General features: G+C 43.6%; 1 protein-coding gene across 4 annotated transcripts in view; it reads right to left on the reverse strand.

The window, feature by feature from the left end:
* Positions 1–1,089: 1,089 nt before the first annotated feature.
* Positions 1,090–21,743, reverse strand: part of TOPAZ1 (testis and ovary specific PAZ domain containing 1) — a 56,646-nt gene continuing 35,992 nt past the window's right edge. For 3 of the 4 annotated variants that reach the window (XM_019616538.2, XM_019616537.2, XM_010712901.3), the window contains exons 17-19: positions 8,240–8,443; positions 7,507–7,690; positions 1,090–5,900 (exon numbers count right to left, since the gene is read on the reverse strand). In XM_019616538.2, the coding sequence (XP_019472083.1) occupies positions 5,687–5,900; positions 7,507–7,690; positions 8,240–8,443 (602 nt within the window). In that variant the 3' untranslated portion in view covers positions 1,090–5,686. Of the gene's footprint in view, positions 5,901–7,506; positions 7,691–8,239; positions 8,444–21,743 lie in introns of those variants that run through there. The other variant, XR_002116168.1, reaches the window with a different exon arrangement.

A 21,743-nucleotide genomic window follows, 5' to 3' on the forward strand; every position in this document is an offset into this window, starting at 1 on the left:
GTACCGCCACAGTCGGTGTTAACGCATACCTGACAGTAACTTACGGCCTTCAGGACTTTACATGCGCAAAGCTCGGTCTCATCTTTAAGTAAACACGCTAAAAGAACCACTTCTTTTTTTCTTCTACAGAAAGAACTGTGGTGTTGTTGCTGGCATTGAGCGTTTTCACAAAACGCTTTATTTCTGGATGAGGTGAAACACGCAGAAGAGCCAACGATTTCATACCTGACCCATTAAAAGCAGCAACCGCTCCCATAAATCTGAGTAACAATCCTGCAACCATTCCTCCCCCGTTTCATCCCATAACAGATAGGCAGACGCTGAGCCTTTTACCTTGCAGCATGCCTACAGCTGTTACGCTTTCCCTTGGAGGTGCTCAAGAACCGTGTGGACGTGGCACCCAGGGACATGGTTTAGTTTGCAACATATCTTGTTTTAGTCAGCCTAAGCTGTAGGACTGATCTGACCAACAGACCTTTTTAATACCCATGTATGTCTTTAGCAACTGAAACTCTTAGCCCCTGCTTCTTAATCTCTTTCAGTCCCAAACTGACTGCAACAAACTCTTCACCTTTGAATTTTTTAGTTACTCTTCTGCCCTCACTCATGCTTCCAGAGAGGTGATCCATAACTGCCTAAACACTGCCAGCAAAAAGCTGTCCTCTGGAGATGAGAGGTGGCTGCCCCTGCCACCTCGTTCAGGGAGACCTGAACGAGAGCCACCTGAGGAGCAGATCTGGAAAGATGTTGGAGTACTGAACCTTCTGCATTCTCAAGTCCTTTTATCTACTGATCAATTTATTTACTTAATGGTTCTGGAAATAAAATGTTCGAACAAAATACCTTTTCAGTTGTCATGTCCCTGTAGTCATTCGTTCCATGGTGAAATCTCAGATTGGATCTGTATTTTGTCTCTCAAAAGGAAATAGAAGCAATGGTTCTAACGTTAGTTTAATGGTTTTCTCTAAGAACCAAGCTCCAGATCATTAGCTTAGGAGTAACACAAACTCCAAAGCATTGTTTCCTTCTACTGTTGAATGCTTTTCTCTAAAAAAATCCCCACAGAAAATATGTAACTATTTTAATACAATGTGGATCATAAATTAAAAGACTAGTAAGCTTTAAAAAGCACACAGTTACACAAACTTCTTTTGACCCTCCAAATTCTCTACCTGCACACTGTAACAGGATCTTACTGTTGGGGAAAGATGAGGAAAAACATCTATTGCTGCAGAGTAGAAGAACATAGAGAGATTAACTGTTGGGGAGTGTAGCTATCTGCATACAACCCATTGCATTTCTAAGCAGAAAAGGCTAAAAAGAGGACTGATGAGGCTTGGGAACAATCTGTAGCTCAGTGAAGCTTTAAATCAACTTAGCAGTCTCACAACCCTTGGGGGATTTGCATAATTTTCATAATGTAAAGCATGTTTTTGCCTCCCAATTGAAGCCATTGGTTATATAAGCAAATTGGTTGCATAATTATGCAGATGGGAAAATAAATTTAATTGATTCAATAGAAAAGCGTGCTCTTCGTTTGTTTGTTTCACCTGGGATTTCTTTAAACTCAGGAAGGGAAAATATAAATTGGGAGAGATAAGCAGCAGGTGACGCTGCCAGATACCTGCTCCATTGTGCAGGTCCAGGACAACAACCTTCTCCCATCTTTCTGAGTACAGGAATGAATTCCTACTTTTACCCCAAAGTCTCACCATTTATTACGAACACTACCACCTGATTCAGTGGGACTAGCACTATGGCTTTATCTGGTTGTAGGTTTGGCTTGCCTGTTCTTCATGACACATCTCTGCATGAATGGAGTCCAGGCGTGTATGCATGTCATCAGAAAGGCTGTGGGTCCGTAAAAGCAAATGAGTACTCAATACATTCAAATGATTTCTTTCAAGTGATATATACATTTCTGCATAGAAAGCATGGTTTTCAAAAGATGTCATTAACATGGGAAAGTGTATTTGACTGGCTCTCTACTCCTACCAGAAGGAAACTTTTAACCAATGCAATAAAGTAGCTACAGACAGTAATTATTGCCCCCTAATTTCCGTCCTGATCTTCAGCTGGAAGACAGAAAGTGGTATTGACTCCTCCAGTCCCATTTCACCCAATGGTGCAGAAGCTCTGAGTTCAACAGTGCCACAATCATGTTTGGATACAGGTCATTTTAGAAGAGTTACGCACAACGGGTAGACTTGAGATGCGCAACAAAGCAGACAAAGATGCAAAATACATCCAGAGAATGTGAAGGGATAAAAATGTGAATTAGCAATAGCTCTGCCTACACACAGACATTTTCCTAAGCTGAGGAGTACTGCATTAATATTTTGGTAACTAAAAGATTGATCACGATATCAGAGAAATTTCAATTTAATGTTTCTCCTCATGTAAAAGTCTCACTAACACACTATTAGAATTCTTCAGTGAGCTGAGCACAGCACATAGGTCTGTCCTTTATATCCTCCGCTCCAGTCTGCAGTTAGAACTGGAAGCTGGCCATTCTCACAGCTGAGAGCTTCAACCCAATTTATTCATGAGTATTTGCTACATTATGTGCTATTGAATGGCGAAGAACTGCATAGTCTGACTGATTTCACACATTCTTTATCCCCTCACACAGCGTATCATACTCCAGATCCTTGTAGTAGTTATTAAACTCTTCACTTCTACTTTGCCATTAGCTTATTCTCTGGCATACCTATGAATATTAATTATAGGGATATGAATGGAATATCTCAATGACAACACTGATTCACAGACATTTGGGATATTTCACACAAAGAATAAAACATTTATTAACATCTTAACAATTCCTCCAAAATGACCCTCCCTCCCCTCTTCTTCTACAATATGAAACATCATATAAACCAATAAGTTTCTATTTCCAACTTCTCACTTCCATTAAAGATGTGGGTTTTGAAATACCCTCAAAACTATCAATGCTTTGAAACAAAATTATTCCAAGTCTTCCAAACGACATTATTCTGTTTTAGTCGTAAGAAACTGTCCATACCTGCAAAAGTAATAGTTCCAAAAGCATACGCTGTAATCAGTGAAAACTGAAGAAAGATTTCCGCAGAGAAAGAAAGACATTTCTCATATGTTTTCACTAAAAAAGTAGTGCAGAAGCACAGCTTTTCTAGATGTGACTACTAAGTGCAGCATAGGATTTTTCCCCCACATTTTCCTCTCTCCATCTGCAAACAAGTGTACATTTTGTCTCCTACGTGGGGAAAAAAATCTAATAAAGGAGTTGCTTTATTTCTAACACAGAGGTTCTTTCATCTACTAAGAAACAGTAACTTATACCTGGGGAAAAGAGATGGGTACTGTCTATGGTAGCTGACTTGGCAAAACGGTATCGTTTTTGTTGTAATTAACTTCATCCTTTGGAACATTTCCTCATCCTTTCGCGCCCGTTTCCATTCAGCACTGGAGTTTTGCTCACCCATTACAACTTATTTAGCAATGGAGTTTCTGCTGCCAAAACGCTACTGAGAATGTTGATCAATAAACCTTTCTGAAGTTCTGATACACATCAAAAAGACCAGATATGTCCGGTATTCCAAGTGGACGCAATACGTGTGAAGTATAAGACTTACAGTAAACCTCTTTAAATTGCCTACTTGTTTATCTTGGTGATAGAGAAAAAAACTGTACTGACAGAAAGCTGGATTCTGATGCATCAGTTACATCTTCTTAACTTCTGAGCAATGATGAGGGGAGCTTGCCTTGCCTGTTAATATAAGACATGACTGAGATTGCATCACATCAGCTGAAGATGAGACTCAGAAGATGGAAAGAAAACACTGCATAAACTTTCCACAGTTCCAAGCTATGCTGCAATGTCAATGACTAACCTCCAAAATATAGAGGAATTTTTCTTTATTCCTGGGGATGATGTAAGCAAAAATTCAGGGTTACTTATAATGGAAAAATAGTGCTGTCTCTGAAACATCACAAGCTTTGAATCTGTAAGGATTACTAAGAGTATTTTGTCCTTCTGCATCTCTCAAACATAGTATTAGCCACATCTGGCACTGCTTACAGAAATGGGGGATTTAGCTGAGGTTCAGATAGCTTCTGTCTAATTCCAAGCAAGATTAAGCTACAAAGGATTTCACAAAACAGTAATTAGCAGAAATGACTTCGTTTCTCACTGTTGACTACACTGCTAGTTTAGTTTGTTGAAATCACCAAATGGCAGAATTCAAAGACAATCTGAATTAAGTGTCAACTGTTCCTCAACAGAAGTTTTGAGGTATGAGGCTTTAAAGAAACGTCATCTGATTGTTAGCACTGAATCTAACTTTTTGTTTTAAGAAGGAAGGCAAGTGAGATCTCTGCAAAAGAACAATATACTGCCAATCTCTCTCCTCCAAACAAAAATACATCAACACCACTCCAAAACCCTCAACAACCATCCTGCACAAAGATCACGATGACTTTCCCAATTCAGACAAAGGACACCTTGCATTAATGCTGCTAGAACTGAGAAGAGACTCACTTTGCCTCAAAGGGGGGAAGACTTCTAAAGCACTGTGGGCTTAATGCCACCATACTGACTGTCACTTAGGATAGAACAGGCTTCAAAAACCTGTAACCTTCCATATGAAAACGAGCAGAAATTCTCAGCACAAAGATCTCCAACAGGGATGGAGACCAAAAACTGTACTGTCGTGTTTGTGAAAGTTGATGCTGGACACTACGAAAGTGGAAAGCTTGGACAAACTTCAGTTTTAACAAAAGTCCCATCAATTTGCCAGTTAGTCCTTTTACTAAGGTTGCATTAGTAAATGAAGTCTGACTGAAATAATTCACGTCCTAGATATGATTCAGGAATTGCAGGTGGAAAAAGTGAGCTCCTGGAGTAACAGGAATGCCAGAACCAGGTTGCTAGAAGCCTCCATCCCTTCATAGGCAGAAACTAAAAAATGGTAAAATCAGTTATCAGAGGTAAAGGCAAAAAAAACACTTGCCTCTAAGAGCACCATCAAAGGAGAGGTAAGTTTTCTTTTTCAGTGAAAGGGCACAGCTATACAAATGGGAAGCTATACAGATGCTATTATCAAGACACAACTAAACCTTCAGCTGGAAGCAACTCATGTAGACTCACCATTCTGCAAAAGAAAGGTATTCTAAGTCAGGCATGTCTAATGTGGTAAATTATTTTCAAGTTATTTCACTTTCACTACTTTTTAATGGGTTTTTGGCATTGAAGGTTTATGGGGCACACGGATAGGACATCATCCTCACAATATAATATAAATAAAATAAAATAAAACATATTGTTTCTACAAACTATGAAGCAATGTGGGAAACCCTTTACTTAACAGAAGTAGAAACATTCAACCAAAGTCTAAGAATCTCCATAAAAAAGGAGAGCGTAGGTTCTAAAGATACAGCTTTTTCATCATCTAGTGATGCCATCAAAAACATCTATATAAACTGGTACCACAATCCAGACAGCTAGGAAAAAAAAAAATTACTCTCTGTCCTACCATCTGCATTATCATCAACACAAGTATTTAAAAATACAACTGAGTTTTGAAGCCTTGCTCTAAGTTGGTAAGGCACAGTCTGAACACAGTGGTAACTGCCTTTGGTATTTTTTATTACTTTTAACAATGATTGCTTTAAGCACTAACCCTCAATAGACTTTAGTAATTAATGACTACTGAAACAGCCAGACCTTCCCTGCCCACTTCATATTCTCCTTAAGCCATTTTAGAGCAGATGTGAGCTCCAAACTGTACACTTCTTCCATATTAACGTTCACTGTCATATGTCGAATGAAAAGCTTTGGATCAGATATACGAGCAGCCAGGATAAGTCTCTCCCTTCCTGCTTGATAGTCACTGCTGTTCTTAACTGCCTGGTCTTCACATCTGAAAGTGAATTTTCACAAATACAAAATTATACAACATGCACATCTGGTGCCTCACGCTTTATGTCGGCAACAAGATTACAAAATCATTACAATAATGGTTTGTGTTCACGTCAGACAGATGATAATTTCTAGACAATTTTTAGCTGATTATTCTGAAGAATTTAGACAATGAGGAGAAGTCATCTTTTTAACATATTTTACAGTACTGAAATGTAACAGGATTTAGTACCAGTGCAGAGCAGGTCTGCAATTTCCACATTTCATGACAAAATGCTTGACTCTGTGCTGGCAAATGCAGTAAAAGAAAGTAAAACATTTTATGAACTTGAAATTGCAAGTATTTATGTAATATGCTCAAGCCCAAAGGATCACTCATGTTTAGCATGTGATCATCTCTGGAATAAAGATGTGCTAAGCGACATGCCTATGTTTCCGAAAGAGTACAACTTATTCATTAAGCAAATAAGCAAAGGTAAAATAACATACTCGTGAAATTATCATCTAGTACAGGCTGCAACTTCTACATCAACAAATATTCTTTTTTTAAAAATAATCTCCTTATGGTGATTCTTCCTTGTGTGTCAAATTAGCTGAAGAATATAACCTAAGTGTAATCAGAACAGATCTTCTGATGATAACAATTCTCAAAATTACAATGTTGTTCTGGACAGCACTATTTTCCTAGTAATTGATCGTATTTAAAACTGAGAGTGATCCTTGTTCTCTGATGCATGCAAGATACACGTGCATCTTATTTTACAGGACATTACTATTTTGATCTGATGTAACCAGAGTTCCAAACATAAATGTAACATTCCCAGCAGAAAAATTTGGGAGAAAACAAATCGTTTGAGGTAAGACATTCAAAAAGGCAAGATCAAAATTAAGAGATATATTCTTTGGGAAGGACAGAGGGAAAAGAAGAGCACTCGAGTCTGACATGCCATTCATCCTTCTTAACAAATGCAGCTCTGCTATGCAGTTTCACACCTTGATGCCGAGTCAACCAATCTCACAAAATAAGTTGTAGGTATAGCCCCAACAAGAGTGCTTCGTGGTTTATGGGCAAGAGGTAAAAGTAACAAAGCAATTTTTTATCTAATGGTACTCAGTCTTGCAGGGAGGGGAAATAAAAAAACACACTGAACTTTCATATTGCTATATTCCCTAGAAGAAGAATAAAATAAAATGGCATCGTGTACTTCCCAAAGAACTGCCAAAAAATGTTACATGTGCTTTATGAGAGGAGTTAGCATTTTGACTGTGCCCTTCCCCAGACTTGTTTAACTACCAGGATTCCGGTACTGAGCTATGAACCTACGCTGATTTTGTACTACATGCAGTAGTATGCTTGTAATACATACATCACATTCAGATAGGAAACACAGGCCAGCATCACTCTGGAACAACTGTTTTTATGCTAGATGTATAGAAAACAAAACTGAAAACATGGACCGTTCTTCAACCAGTTTGGAAAAAAAGGATTCAAAGAAGTCGAGAAACAAGCATTCTCTTTCTCAGCCAATAGAAAATAACATATATTGTTAATTATATCTTCACACAGATGAGTACGAAAAAAAGAAGGTACATATCTGACAACATACCTTTTCAGTATTATTTGAAAACTCTGAGTAGTAGCTCCTGGACTTTGAATAGCACTGGCATTTGAAACGAGGAATAATTCAATGGCCAACAGCATCTCAACCTCAGACACGTAAAAAGGAATGGGCAATATTTTGTGACGTAAATTTCCCTGCAGTGGTGGGTAGCAACCCAATGATAAAGCAGCTGAGAATAAAAGCAGAAATGTAAGAAATTAGGATTACCAATACTGAGCGTGGACCTGTTTTCTTCCTTATGTGGCTAAGAATGTGGGGAAAAAAACCACAAAATCTTAAAGCATTTTACTGTCCCATCTGTGAAATGGCATGTTTTGAGAAGACAACAAGTATTTCCTCATAACAATCACTGCTGTAAAATGTTACCTAAAACAATGATTAGCAATAATTCAAGCATCAAACAGGAGTATAGGGAGATCTAATCTGCCTAGATGAAAATGTGAAGGTGAATGACATCTTAAACATTCCAAGGTTCACATTTTGAAATTCTGAAATCGATCATTTGATTTAACTACAAGTACCTTTATTTTGTGCCAAGTAGTATTCGCTGACTTGTATTTCCCAAAACACATTCTGGTTACAAATAAATTCCTGACGTTGAAACACAAAATGCTGTTTTCTCCTTACAACGTATATTCTCACCCACTTCACCCCAACAGACTGAGCTGTTAACGTTGCCCAAAGAATACCAGAGAAGCATGTCTAAAAAGCAACTTACTTTTGTAGTAGGTTCGAGCTTTACTCCACAAACAACTTCTTCCCAAGCCTGTGATTAATCCTCTAAGTAAGAAAAAATCAACGGCAACATTTTTTGAAAGCATGAAGTCTACTGCAGAAGATGAGACCCCAAGGTTCTTACTCTCATAACAGGCACTTAACAGCTTGTTAAAAACGTGGCTGTACTGAGAAACATCTACAGTATCTGAAATGAAATGAAGAATATTTACCAATGAATTCAAAAGCAATCCAAGTCTACTTGCAGCATCACTTCTCAATGCTGGGTATCAGCACTCAAATCAAGCATTTTGCAAAGTGGCAAAAGGCTGAGAAAACGTATGGTAACGCATGAGTCATAGAATGGCTGGGGTTGGAAGGGACCTCAAGGATCTTTGTCTTGAGAAGAGAGGTGCTCCAGCCCTCTGATAATCTTTGCAGCCCTCTTCTGGACCCTCTCCAACAGCTCCCCCTCTTTCTTGTACTGGGGGCTGCAGACCTGGACACAGTACTCCCGATGGGGAGTAACAAGGGCAGGGTAGAGAGGGACAATCACCTCCCTATCCCCGCTGGCCACCCCTCTTCTGATGGAGCCCAGGGAACCATTTGCTTTACAAGCTGCAAGAGCACACTGCTGGCTCATGTTCTCTTGCTCATGCACCAAGAAAGACTAGATATCAAGATACCAAGATATCTAGAAAGACTAGATAAAACAGCTGAGAAGCAGGACAGGTTGCTGGAGGAACCATCTGTACTGATTAATTGGGTAGAACCTGTGGTGCAATCAGAAAAACCTGATGAAGATCACTTTGTCACTACTGGGAATTTTGTTATTTTTTTAGAGAACATATTCACATGTGAACATTGTTTCAAACAAAGCACAGGAGAACAGCTAAATGGGAAAATAACTAACACTGAATGGGAAGGGATTTTACCAAGGAAATCAGAAGCCTTCAGTTAGGCAAAGGTGGGCTACAAGATATCGCACTGACTGTGGGTAAATTACAAAAACCAAAAGATCAACAAATCCAAACCAGAGAAAGATCTCCACAATGCCTCCGGAAGTAGGGACAAACTATCGGGACAGTTTCTTTTTACACTGTAAAGCCTGATACAAAACTCTTACTCAGGCTAGACAAGACGGGGCAGTTAGAGACGGGTGGGACGACGCACGGGGTTGCCCCTGGCAACAGCACAGTGATGTCACGCCGGGGTCCCGGCCACGGCAACCAGCCCACAACACCAACGCACACCTCTTCCCTGCTTGCCCTTGCAAGGCTCCGCAGGTGAAGAGGGTGGGCAGAAAGCCAGCCTTGCAGCTGCTGCTTGGCTTCAGGACAGCAAACACCTGCCCAGAAAAGTGCAGAGTGGACCCGAGCCTGTGCCACCCCTCAATATGAAAAATACCGCACACAGCACTGGTGGCACGCACCAACATCCAGCAGCCAGCACGATGAAATCAGTGAGCTGTGCGTGCGGTTCATGAGGCTCTGCGTTAGCACCAAGCAGGTAAATACTCTGCCAATGACAAAGTGCAGAAACCCAACACCGGGGTGAACCGGTGAGACAAACTGTGAACTCTGCTGGTCATGGATGTGACCCATTCAAGCGTGTGACAACTGAGCCACGCGTGGATCAGAGTCAGCACAGAATAAGTTCCACATCATCCACGATGATGCCCACAAAAAGTCTTTCATACACCAACACAAACAGGAACGGGAAAAAACAGGCTCAGCTGAGCTGTGCTCCAGCCCTGACTTCGGCCGAGCAGCAGTGCCAACCCAGCGCTCTGCTGCAAAAACAGGATGAGGCTGAGAAACCATCAGGCAAATGAAAATGCAAAATAAAACATCTGGATGTGCAAATGAGAAGAAAAAGATCATTCCTTGCCATGAATGACCCCTTTGACGTGGAAGACAACCAAGACCTGGTTGCGCTACCGAAACAGGCAGAGCCCAGACTCTAAGGCAAAGAACAGCACAGTATTATTTCTGTGTTTTAAAACTGCAAAACTTCTGACATTTGGCTGTTAAAAGTACACTATAAATTGTAGCAAAAAACAAATCTCTGAACTTCACATTAAATGTAATTTGAATTAGTAGCAATTTGTTCCTTAGCACCAATATTTCAGATGTATTTTTAGTGTTAGAAGTCACCCCTTTCATTAAATAGTGTAGTAGTAGGAATGAACTGTAAGCAGAGTATATAAATATATGTGTGTATGTAAATGTGTATGTGTTTATTTACATACACTTGGATAGCAAATTTAGGCAAATGACGTTTTTATGCAACACCTTCTAATCTTGTATGTACTTCTGAGTTTTTTCTTTCAGTGGGGCTGAATTCCAGAAAGCCTGTAACTTCTTTTATTGAATAAAAATTTAATATTTAATAAAAGCTGTATTTGCAACATATACTATGAGGGGGGAATAAACACTACAATCCTCCAAACCTGAACTTTCTTTTGCACTGAATTTCGCCTTGAACCAGTCCTTCAGCTAAGTAGGGAGGATGCATGGTGCTGGATTGCTGCACGCTGAGGCCAGCTCTGCTTCCATCAGAAACCCTTCTTCATGAATCTGGGTGATTCTTACAAAGCACTGAGCAACCACAATACGGATGACATAAAGCACTCTAGAGCAATTAACTTGACAGAATTCAAATTGCTGTCTATTCTCACCCAACACCAAATCCCCCAGAGGCACACAGAAGGATGGGGATATCAGGTGCATCTCGCTAAGTGTATCCTGGTCATCCAGCAAAAGCAGTCCCATGGGTGGGTTTGACTTTGCTCAAGGCAAGAATAACCCAGACTGTCTTACCCAGCACGTTTTTCCTGTGGGAAACAGGGATGGAGCTACAGAGACTTTAGCTCTTCCTACAGCATGTAAGAGTTTTGACTGGGCAGAGCCAGCTCAACTCTCAGATCCTGAGTGTTGACTAACAAGGGGGCTTTTGCTAAATGCAAATGTGTCCAATGTTTGAATGTCCCAGCGCCCAGTTTTTAACAGATCACTATATCATTTTATCCTACCACAGGCTGGTACATGATAGAGGATACAAGCTCACCGCTCACTGCCATGCTTCTTGACCCTGGTGTCAAAGAGGTTATTTCAGAAATGAGTCTTGTTGCCTGACACAGCTCTTTCTAGGATGCCACGCTGCCCCAGGACTTTCCTCTCAAGCCCCAGGACAGTGTTTTGGGCAGCAGCATGGGGCACAGGATATGTTTCCAGACAACCGATGGCTGCTTCCACCATTCTAAGTACATGGCACTTGTGGCAGGTTTGCAAGAATGTCACATAATCAACCCACACCAGGCCTTCCCAGGTTTCTATTTCAGCCATTGTCCTCCATACTGGACAAGCATTAGCCACTTGGATTCCTTTACTGAAGCACACATTTCATACTCATATTCATCTTCTGTGCAATAGTGTCCGTGGTCAAGTCTACCCTTTCATCTCGAGCCCACCTATACACTGCATCTCCTCCTTGATGGCCTGAGGTGCCCGTGGGTCCATTGGGCTAAAAGTAATTCACTTTTCTGTTGCCAGTTCAGATCTACCCAAGCAATTTCAATCCTAGCAGCCCAACTCATCAGCTGGTTATTTCTGTGCTCCTCAGCAGCACAACTCTTGGGTACAACACTGCCTGCTGTTGACCACTAGGGCCTTTCCATTCTATTCTATGATTCTATGATTCCAGGCTCCAGAGGGAAAAGAGCACTCAGAAGAGAAATGCTATGTAAAGAGATGTTCTATATACAAAAAAGCATATCAGCCACCAGGACATATCAGCCAACATCCACGTCCACCTCTGGATGTGAAGCGTAAGCACGGCAGTAAGAGACTGCAGAATCAAGGCAGCCGAGGGGAGAACCTTGCAGACAGACGGCAGGATGAATCCATGCCAGAGGCCAAGAAAATGGCTTTGCTTGTATCACCAGCATCTCTGCACACACAAGGTGTTTACCACACCAACGCAAGTGCTGTGCTCCAGCCCTGAGTTTGGCTGAGCAGCAGCAGCAAATTCAAGAAAGCTGCAAAGCATGGCCTCAACACAGGCAAAGAGAAGTGCCAACCCAAACCTCTGCTGCAAAAACAGGCTGAGGCTGAGAAACCATCAGGCAAACGGAAGTGTAAAACAAAACATCTGGATGTGCAGGGAGAAGAAAGAGATCATTCCTAGCAATGGATGACCCCTCTGACATCAAAGACACCGAAGATACAGTCGCGCTACCAAAAAAATTGATGAAGCAAGCAGAGCCCACTTTCCATTGCGGCTCCTTGCCTGCCAAAGTCTGCCAGCAGAAGCTGTACAAGCAGCTGCAGCAGCCCCCCTCCCTGTCCAGCCTTTAGCCCCCGTCAGCCCATGCCACCCAAAGCCCACTCCATCCCATCTGACAAGAATGGAGACCTCACATCTTCTGCAGCAACTTCCCCTCTGTAGAAGCCATGACCAGCACAGAGGCAGAGTTTTACCAACAGGCTTCTCTCAGGCCACTTCTACTACAGACCTTCAAGTGCTTAACCCAGAAAGCAAAGAGCTTGGAGAGCTTTCAAGTGAACACCAGACTTTGCAGGGTTCCCCATTTCACTGCAAGCATCCACACAAGGACCTTCCCTTCGACACCCTTCCAGGAACTGTTACATGATATTTAAGGCTTTTAGATGTTAATGTTAATGGTTTCATGCTGTTTCTTTATTGTAATGTTTGTACTACACAATTACTTCTTTAGGTATGTGTTCCAGTGCAATTGTTTCTGTAACCAAAAGACACTGTTATCTATGCAAACATTTTTCCTTTAGATAAGAAAGCTGAATTCTGGTTGGATGGATTCTCTTTTTCCAGGCCATTTTTACAAAATTGTTCCATGTTACTTTAAACGCACACAGGCTCTAGTATAAGTCTGTTATTACTTGGAATTCCTTTCCTGTTTTAGGGAACATATCTGCACATGGACTTTGTTTCATGCAAAGCACAGGTTACACAGAACGTACTTCTTGTAGGTGATGGAAACAAAGTCACGCAGTTTCTTTGGGAAATAGATAGGATTCGGTGAGGTACTTGGTTATCTTACTGTTGTTGTTCCCAAGAAAATAATTAAAAATAAGATGGCTGGATCAGATGATCTCAGTGGTCTTTTCCTACCCTAAATATTCTATGATTCTTTATGGCTATATGATCAGCAAGAAGTGGCTGGAGAAAACTCTCTGATGTGGGAGACGATGCTTCAAGAAAACACTGAGAGGTCCCGGGATAACATTAGGATCAAAAATGACAGATGATGAACATCTAGGACTCCAGGGTAAGTGACGAGGGGAAAAAAGTCCAGGAAGCTGCAAAGCTGTGACAGGACGTGCACTGACATCACAGGCCTGCGCTCACACTGCATGGCCACAGTGGAAGAGATCAGTCATGTCTAGGAAGGCACAAATAACTGTCATCTTTGCCAGGAGAACGTAAGGGGAACCCACTGCAAAGTTTCCAGCTCAGTTCTACTAGATTCTAAGCAAGCTCCCAACTAGCATGCTGCACCTCTGCCAGTCCTGATTGCTTATTCTGCCTAACTGCTGCTGAAGGACTCCAAAAGCAGACAGATGGCACAAGTACCAAGAGCAGCCACGGCTCACTTTGTAACACTAGAGGTGACTTTCTTTATGGCTTCATGCCAAATCCTTGTTGAGAGGCAGCCTGCTATACTTCTGACATGCTGACATTCAACAGGCACATCTGATTGCATCATTCCATTTAACAATCACACTTAATCGTACACCTTTGCTACTAATCTCCTTCAATTTAGGGCTGCAAGTTTGGGGAGCAAAATAATCCCTCTCAGTAGGTTGACCCTTGACTTGAGAGGCTAGAGCAGTGAACAGTTCAAGTACCCTCACATAACTAGGCTAACACCTGTTGGCAAGAGGTTTCTCCTGTGTGTCACTGCAGGTGTAAAGGTTTTATTACTCATGATCACACCTGCTGATGCCTGTGTGCCAGAAATCAGCAATCCTTAAATGGAGGAGGAAAAACAGGAGGTTATGGGGCACACTCAACTTTCTGACAGAGCAATGTAAATCCAAAGTTATTTCAATAAGCTCATCTAAATTAGTTTCAACTGCAACTGCTACAAACGAGTGCTTAATTTGCTAAGCACAGCAGAGTGCTTTTCAAAAACTCACAAAATACTCATAGAAAGTTGCATGTTAAGTATTGAATACATTAGTCGCATAGAAGCATGCTAGTACACAAGGAGTTCCACACATGCCCTAATGTACAAGGGACAGGAGCATACGTAGCTGGATTCAGTTCAGGCTTCCATATCCAGGCCACAAGTGCTGTCACGCTTATCCTCATCAGCTTTTAAGGAGACTTAAAAAATTCAGATTGTCTTTCACACGCACACGTGTATGTAATGTGCTACAATTTAGCCCCATGCATATAGCTAAGCTCGGGGACCAGCAGGGATCTGCCCCATCATCTTCCCAGGCACACAAGAGGATCACCAGCCTGTACCTCCTTGGGTCTTCCTTCCTCCCTTTCTTAAAAATGGGAGAGATGTTTCCCTTTTTCCAGTCACCAGGGATTTCATGCAACAGCCACCATTTTTCAAATATGATGGAAAGCGGCTCGGCAACCATATCAGCCACCTCTCACAACCCTGCATGCATATCATCTGGCCCCACGGACTTACAGACATTCAGTTTCACTAGGAGGTCTTGCCCTTGTTGCACTGTTACAGTGGGATGGAATCCACCCCTCTCACCCTCACCTACTGGGTCAGGGTCCTGGTTAGGCTCCCCGTGTCTGCTGCCACTGAAGACTGGGTCAACAACACACTGACTGAGCATCTCAGCTTTTCCACGTCTGAGGAAGCCAGTTCTCGATCCTCATTCTGCAAAGGGGAATGCTCTGTTTGGCCTGCCTCCTCCTGCCTCCGTACCTGTAAAACTCCTTCTTGTTCTTTTTCACATCCCTTACCAAGTTCAGCTCCATCTGTACCTTGGCCTTCCTGATCCTATCTCTACACACACAGACAGCACCCCTGTATTCCTCCCAGCCTGCACAGCCCTGCTTCCACTTCCTGCACGTTTTCCTCATTTCCCTCACTTGAAGCTGCAGGCTCAGCCACACCGGTCGCCCAGCTCCCCCACTCGATGAAAGAGCCCTGCTGGAAATGCTGCACAACCCCACGTTGGTTCCTAACAACCCATGCCAAAACCACGATCCTGAGAGGATGTCAAATCTATGGTGGAAACTCACAAGAACAACACCCAGAAAGTATGCCGGTGCACTCACTGGCAGCAATGTTTGAAAGATATGAGAAGACCCCTACTTTTTGTATTGATTGTTAACCTTCAAACCTTTCAACAACAGTTACCTCCAACTCACACTTCCATTTCAGCCATCTCAAAAGTACCAAGATGATACAAAAACTAGATACAAAAACGGCACACAGATGGCAGTGCCATGCTAACCAGCGTTCTGTGCTCCCCATGTGTAAGTCAACCGGAGTCAGGGAGTGACCAGCAAAACTCACTCACCTTTAAGCAGTCCCCCCCAAAAAACAATATTTACCATCTGCATGTGCAAAAAGCACAGAAAAATGTCATAGAATCACAGAATCTTAGGGGTTGGAAGGGATCTCCAGAGATCATAGAGTCCATCTCCCTGCTAAAGCAGGTTCCCTACAGCAGGTTGCACAAGTAGGTGTCCAGGCAGGTCTTGAATATCTCCAGAGAAGGAGACTCCACAACCTCCCTGGGCAGCCCTGTTCCAGTGCTCCATCACCCTCACCGTGAAGAAGTTCTTACGCACATTCGTGCGAAACTTCCTATGCTGTAGCTTATGTCCGTTTCCCCCTCGTCGTGTCTCCACGTACCACTGAAAAGAGACTGGCCTCACCACTATGGCCGCCACACCTCAGATATTTATAAACCTGGATCAGGTCCCCTCTCAGTCTTCTTTTCTCAAGGCTAAACAGACCCAGTTCACTTAGCCTTTCTTCATAGGGGAGATGCTCCAGGCCCTTCACCATCTTTGTGGCCCTCCGCTGGACTCTTTCCAAGAGATCCCTGTCTTTTTTGTACTGGGGAGCCCAGAACTGGACACAGTACTCCAGATGAGGCCTTACCAGGGCAGAGTAGAGGGGGAGGATCACCTCCCTCGACCTGCTGGACACGCTCTTCTTAATGCACCCCAGAATGCCACTGGCCTTTTTGGCCACAAGGGCACACTGCTGGCTCATGGCCAACCTGTCGTCTACCAGGACGCCCAGGTCCCTCTCTGCAGAGCTTCTCTCCAGCAGCTCATCCCCCAGCCTGTACCGGTGTATGCAATTATTCCTCCCCAGATGCAAGACTTACACTTGCTTTTGTTAAACCTCATCTGGTTTCTTACTGCCCAGCTCTCCAGTCAGTCCAGGTCTCGCTGAATGGCAGCACAGCCTTCAGTCATGTCAGCCAATCCTCCCAACTTTGTATCATCAGCAAACTTGCTGAGGGTAGCCACTATCCCATCATCAAGATCACTGATGAAGATGTTGAACAAGACTGGACCCAGCACTGACCGCTGAGGAACACCGCTGGTTATAGGTCTCCAACTGGACTCTGCACCGCCAATGATGACCCTCTGTGCTCTGCCAGTCAGCCAGTTCTCAATCCACCTCACCGTCCACTCATCTATCCCACACTTCCTCAGTTTTGTTATAAGGATGTTGTGGGAGACAGTATCAAATGCCTTGCTGAAATCAAGGTACACTACATCCACTGCTCTCCCCTCATCCACCCAGCCAGTGACAACATTGTAGAAGGCTACCAGGTCGGTCAAGCACGACCTCCCCCTGGTGAACCCATGCTGACTACTCCTGATAACCTTCTTTTCTTCCAATTGTCTGGAGATGGCATCCAGCACAAACTGTTCCATCACCTTTCCAGGGACAGACGTGAGGCTGACTGGCCTGTAATTACTTGGATCTCCCTTCTTGCCCTTTTTGAAGACTGGAGTGACATTGGCTAACCTCCAGTCTTCAGGCACCTCCCCCATTCTCCAAGACCTCTCAAAGATGACAGAGAGCGGTTCAGCAATCACCTCTGCCAGCTCCCTCAGCATCCGTGGATGCATCCCATCGGGTCCCATGGATTTATGAACATCGGTGTTGCCTAGGTGGTCTTGGACCGCCTCTTCCCTGACTAAAGGGAAGTCTTCCATTCCCCAGACCCTCCAGGGTCCGGGATTCCCGAGAGAGAGCTTTTTCACTCAAGACAGAAGCAAAGAAGGCATTCAGTATCTCCGCCTTCTCAGCATCCCCCGTTACCGGAACACCCCCCTCACTTAGTCGGGGAGCCACATTTTCCCTAGTCTTCCTTTTACTGTTAACATACTTTAAAAAGCCTTTCTTATTATCCTTTATCACCTTTGCCAGATTCAATTCCAGGCAGGCTTTAACCTTCCTCGTCTCATCCCTGCAGGCCCTGACTACATTCCTATATTCTTCCCAAGTGGTCAGAGCCTTTTTCCACATTTCATGGACTTTCTTCTTCCCTTTGAGTTTGTGCATGAGCTCCTTGTTCATCCACACAGGTCTCCTGCCACTCTTTCCTGATTTCTTGCTCACAGGGACGCACTGATCCTGAGCTTGGAAGAAGAACTGTTTAAATGCCAACCAGTTCTCACAGGCCCCCTTACCTTCTAACACCCTAACCCACGGGATAGCTCCAAGTAGGTCCCAGAAGAGATAAAAGTTGGCTCTCCTAAAGTCCAGGGTAGCGATCCTACTTTTCGCTTTGCTTATTCCACTCAAGATCTTGAACTCCACCATCTCGTGGTCACTACAACCCAAGCCGCCCCCGACCTTTACTTCCTTGACAAGCCCTTCCTTATTAGTGAGAATAAGGTCCAGCAACACCCCTCCCCTCATCAGTTCCTCCACCACTTGCATCATTTTGAGCCAACTGATTCTTGCCAGCTTATACAGAGGTAGAATCTAATAGGAGAGAGTGGAACAGATGAGTGGGTTACCTGTTTAAGACTACTCTAACTCAGTCTCTGGAGCAGTCACCCAAGAGATGAGTGGGATAGAGCCCAAGATAAACTGTCTTCCACAGAAGACAAGCGCAGCTATCCTTCTTAACTCTGATAAGAGGTAAAAGGTAAATGACTATTGCCTAACGAGAAGCTGGCTACCTTCATAACTCTTTTACAAAGGTAAAAATGCTGAAATGTAGCATTTCAAAGTTTCCTTTAATAGTCACAACGTTTTCATGAGCTCACACTTATCCCTGTCAGACTGCAGAAAAGGGCTTAATACCCCTGCTCTGCCTGAAACCAAGGAAACAAGCGCTCACTCGTAATGCTGTAACAGTAAGTAAAGAAAGTACCATGATAATAATGGGGAAATAAAGACTTTGGCAACAGTAAACGAGAACAAGCCCAAAAGCAGCAGCTGCAAATACAGAATAGAAGGAAAAGAGCTGCCTACCATGGTAAGGCTTCAGGCAGGCAGAGATCTCCAGCAAGAGATGGCCTTGCCCACACTCTCAACTCTTCTGAGGCCTGCAAAGGGGTGGATCCTGGCTCCACCCCTTCCTCTCACGCAGCTGCATTACATGCACCAGAGCTCCTCTGGATTGGCCCTGCTCAATCACTGCTTCAGGCTGTGTCTTTGCATTTCCCCTACACTCACAACTTTCAAATACAAGATCAGATAGTCCTTCAGCAGAAGAGTATTGACCAACTGAGGAATGGTTTTGTCTTTCAGTGCTAAAAACTTAGCAAACATCATGCCAGTGCAACCAGAGGCCTGCTGAGTTCAGTGGCAGAGACAGCAGGAGTCAAATCCAGATGCTTCTGGCAACAAATCTTAAGTGCACAGCTGTGGGAAAACCTGAAAAGAAAGGCTTTCTTTTACTCCACCAGATAAAATCAGCTTAGCTCTGAAACAGCAGATCTCACAGTCTTCCCAAAGACAGCCATGCAAACTGACTCGGGCAGCCGTGGAGGTGAAATACTTTAGCGTGTGCCCAACTCCAAGCAGATCAGGCAGTCTGCTCAAGTCAAAAGGACTGCGATGTGCTCAGAGTTAAAGTCGTGCTTCATGGGATCAGGGACGCCAGGCACGGGCTCACAAAAGTCTGACTTTTCTCTCAAAAAATGACCTGTTGGCCTGTTTGGAATTAAGCCTGTGTCCATATGTATTTATGTCAACAGTTTGAAATAGAAAACTGATAGACAACTGTAGCTGAAAAGACTTCTCTGCTGCTCTAATCAGACCTAAGAGTGGAGAGTAAGAAAATACACAACTTTCTCTGGTAAAAATACGACCAGAAATTTGTGCTTGGTATCATGGCAGCAGAACGCACTACGATGCTCCAGAAACAACGTATGAGGTGTTATTTTGAAATTCAAGTGAGCAGCAATGCTGAGCCACAGCAACACTTTTATTCAGCATCCAGTGGATTTAGAAAGAAACTCAAAAAATTAACCATTTCCTCTTTGATTTATGTCAAACCTACATTACAGCTGAGGTCTTCCCGTTGAATGAGTGCCTGGGATTTTGCAGAGAAGTTCAAGATGAAAAGAAAACATATTCCAATATTTCTTACTCTGGCATTTTGCTGAGGTAGCCATGTGACTTTTTAGCTACTAAAATTCTGCAGTACGGGTACCTCAGGCACAAGCCCACAAAGATGAGGAACACAAAACACACACTGCATACATGTACACGGAGAGACACATTAAAGAACGAAGTGACTGGAGAGCGTGAGAGCTCCAGAAGTTAGAACTGCATCTGAATGCTGAGTTCAGAATTTTTTTTTCATTTTTTACTCTTGGTTTTTCAACACATTCTCAACCAAAGCCTGTGGCAGGAATCATCCCAGCCAACTCCATCAGTCCCAGAAGGGATGCGCTGTTCATTCAGTGGTATTCACAGCACACGTGACAGCACGTACTGAAGTCGGTATTTCACTGAAGGAAACGGAAACTGACTGTCCTTTTGCTGGGCATACGCTCAGAGCGATCTCAGGTCAAGATTAAGAAGCCTCAAAGGGCTTGCAGATCATTGGGATTTCTAATGGGATGAAAATGATGGTGGTAATTCTTAATATTTTCTGAGACCTACGATTAAGTCTGTAGACAACACTCTACTTTGTTGTTGTTGTCGTGGCAGTTGTTTTAGAAAAGGAAAGAATAAAAATGGAAATTGGAATGGGCAAAACTTGTCACTATTTGCATTTGTTGCAGTCATTCCTATTGGTGCAACGCACAAACCAAATGCTTCTGTCACTATCTGAACAGGTACAAATGATGCAAACACTACAGAAGCAGTGCAGTGTGCCTCCAAAAAAAAGCAGCTTTGGAACCTTCCCTCTCTACGTACGTGCAGGACACCAGCCGTGGTAGACCACAGCAACACAAGTATTTCTCTTCCACAGGCCACTTGTGGTCCATCCACCACTTGTGAGTTCTGAAACACAGTGGCACTTAACCTCTTCCTATCAAAGAAAACACGACACAGAAGCAAAGAAAGATTGAAAGATCCTTTGCAATAAAGGATGGACTGGAAGCCGGGACTTCACATTGCAGTTAAACTTTGGACGACCAGAGAATTACTAGCATTGAATGGGAAGGGATTTTACCAAGGAAATCAGAAGCCTCCTGTTAGGCAGAGGTGGGCTATGAGATATCACACTGAACCATGTATAAATTACAAAAGCAAAAGATCAACAAATCCAAACCAGAGAGAGCTCATCACTGACTCAGCAAGGAGGGACAACCTACCGGGACAGTTTCTTTTGACACTGTAAACCCTGACACAAAACTCTTACTGTTGTTTGGTGATTTTTTGTTGTCAGTATTCCACACCAGAACATCACGTGGACCGGAGGGAGTTAAAGAGTTACAGTTCTGGTCCCATTTTCTGCCTTGTATGGGCATTTTGAGTATCCTGATGGGAGGGGCGGCATCCCCGGAGGAGGCGGCGGGAAGAGGAAGCGAGGCGAAGCTCCGGAGGACCCCAGGTCTGCCTCTCCTTCCTGCCCCGGCTCAGCCGTCTCAGCTCGCCGCGAAGCAAAGCACGTGCTTTCCCTCGCACTTTGCATACCCTCGTCTCTCTCATTTTGTTCGATTTGGTTACATTTAGTAAATCATCGTTCCTCCTCAGACGTTGCCGTTGTGTTTTCTCTTGGTTAAAACTACCCGCCAGCTCTCTGCCCTTCCCCCTCTTCCGGAGCGCACGCGGCCCGGGGTCGGCCGGGTCGTATGGCAAGCCGTTAGTACAGCTTCGTTGTTTCTTCCTTTCGCCCGGGGCCTGTGCCCCTGTCACGGATTTATATCTAGGGATAACCCCGTGACAATTGGTGGGGCTAGACAAGACGGGGCAGTTAGGGCAGTTAGAGACGGGTGGGACGACGCACGGGGTTGCCCCTGGCAACAGCACAGTGATGTCACGCCGGGGTCCCGGCCACGGCAACCAGCCCACAACACCAACGCACACCTCTTCCCTGCTTGCC

This window comes from Meleagris gallopavo, chromosome 6 (assembly GCF_000146605.3).
Source record: "Meleagris gallopavo isolate NT-WF06-2002-E0010 breed Aviagen turkey brand Nicholas breeding stock chromosome 6, Turkey_5.1, whole genome shotgun sequence".
NCBI lineage: Eukaryota > Metazoa > Chordata > Aves > Galliformes > Phasianidae > Meleagris > Meleagris gallopavo.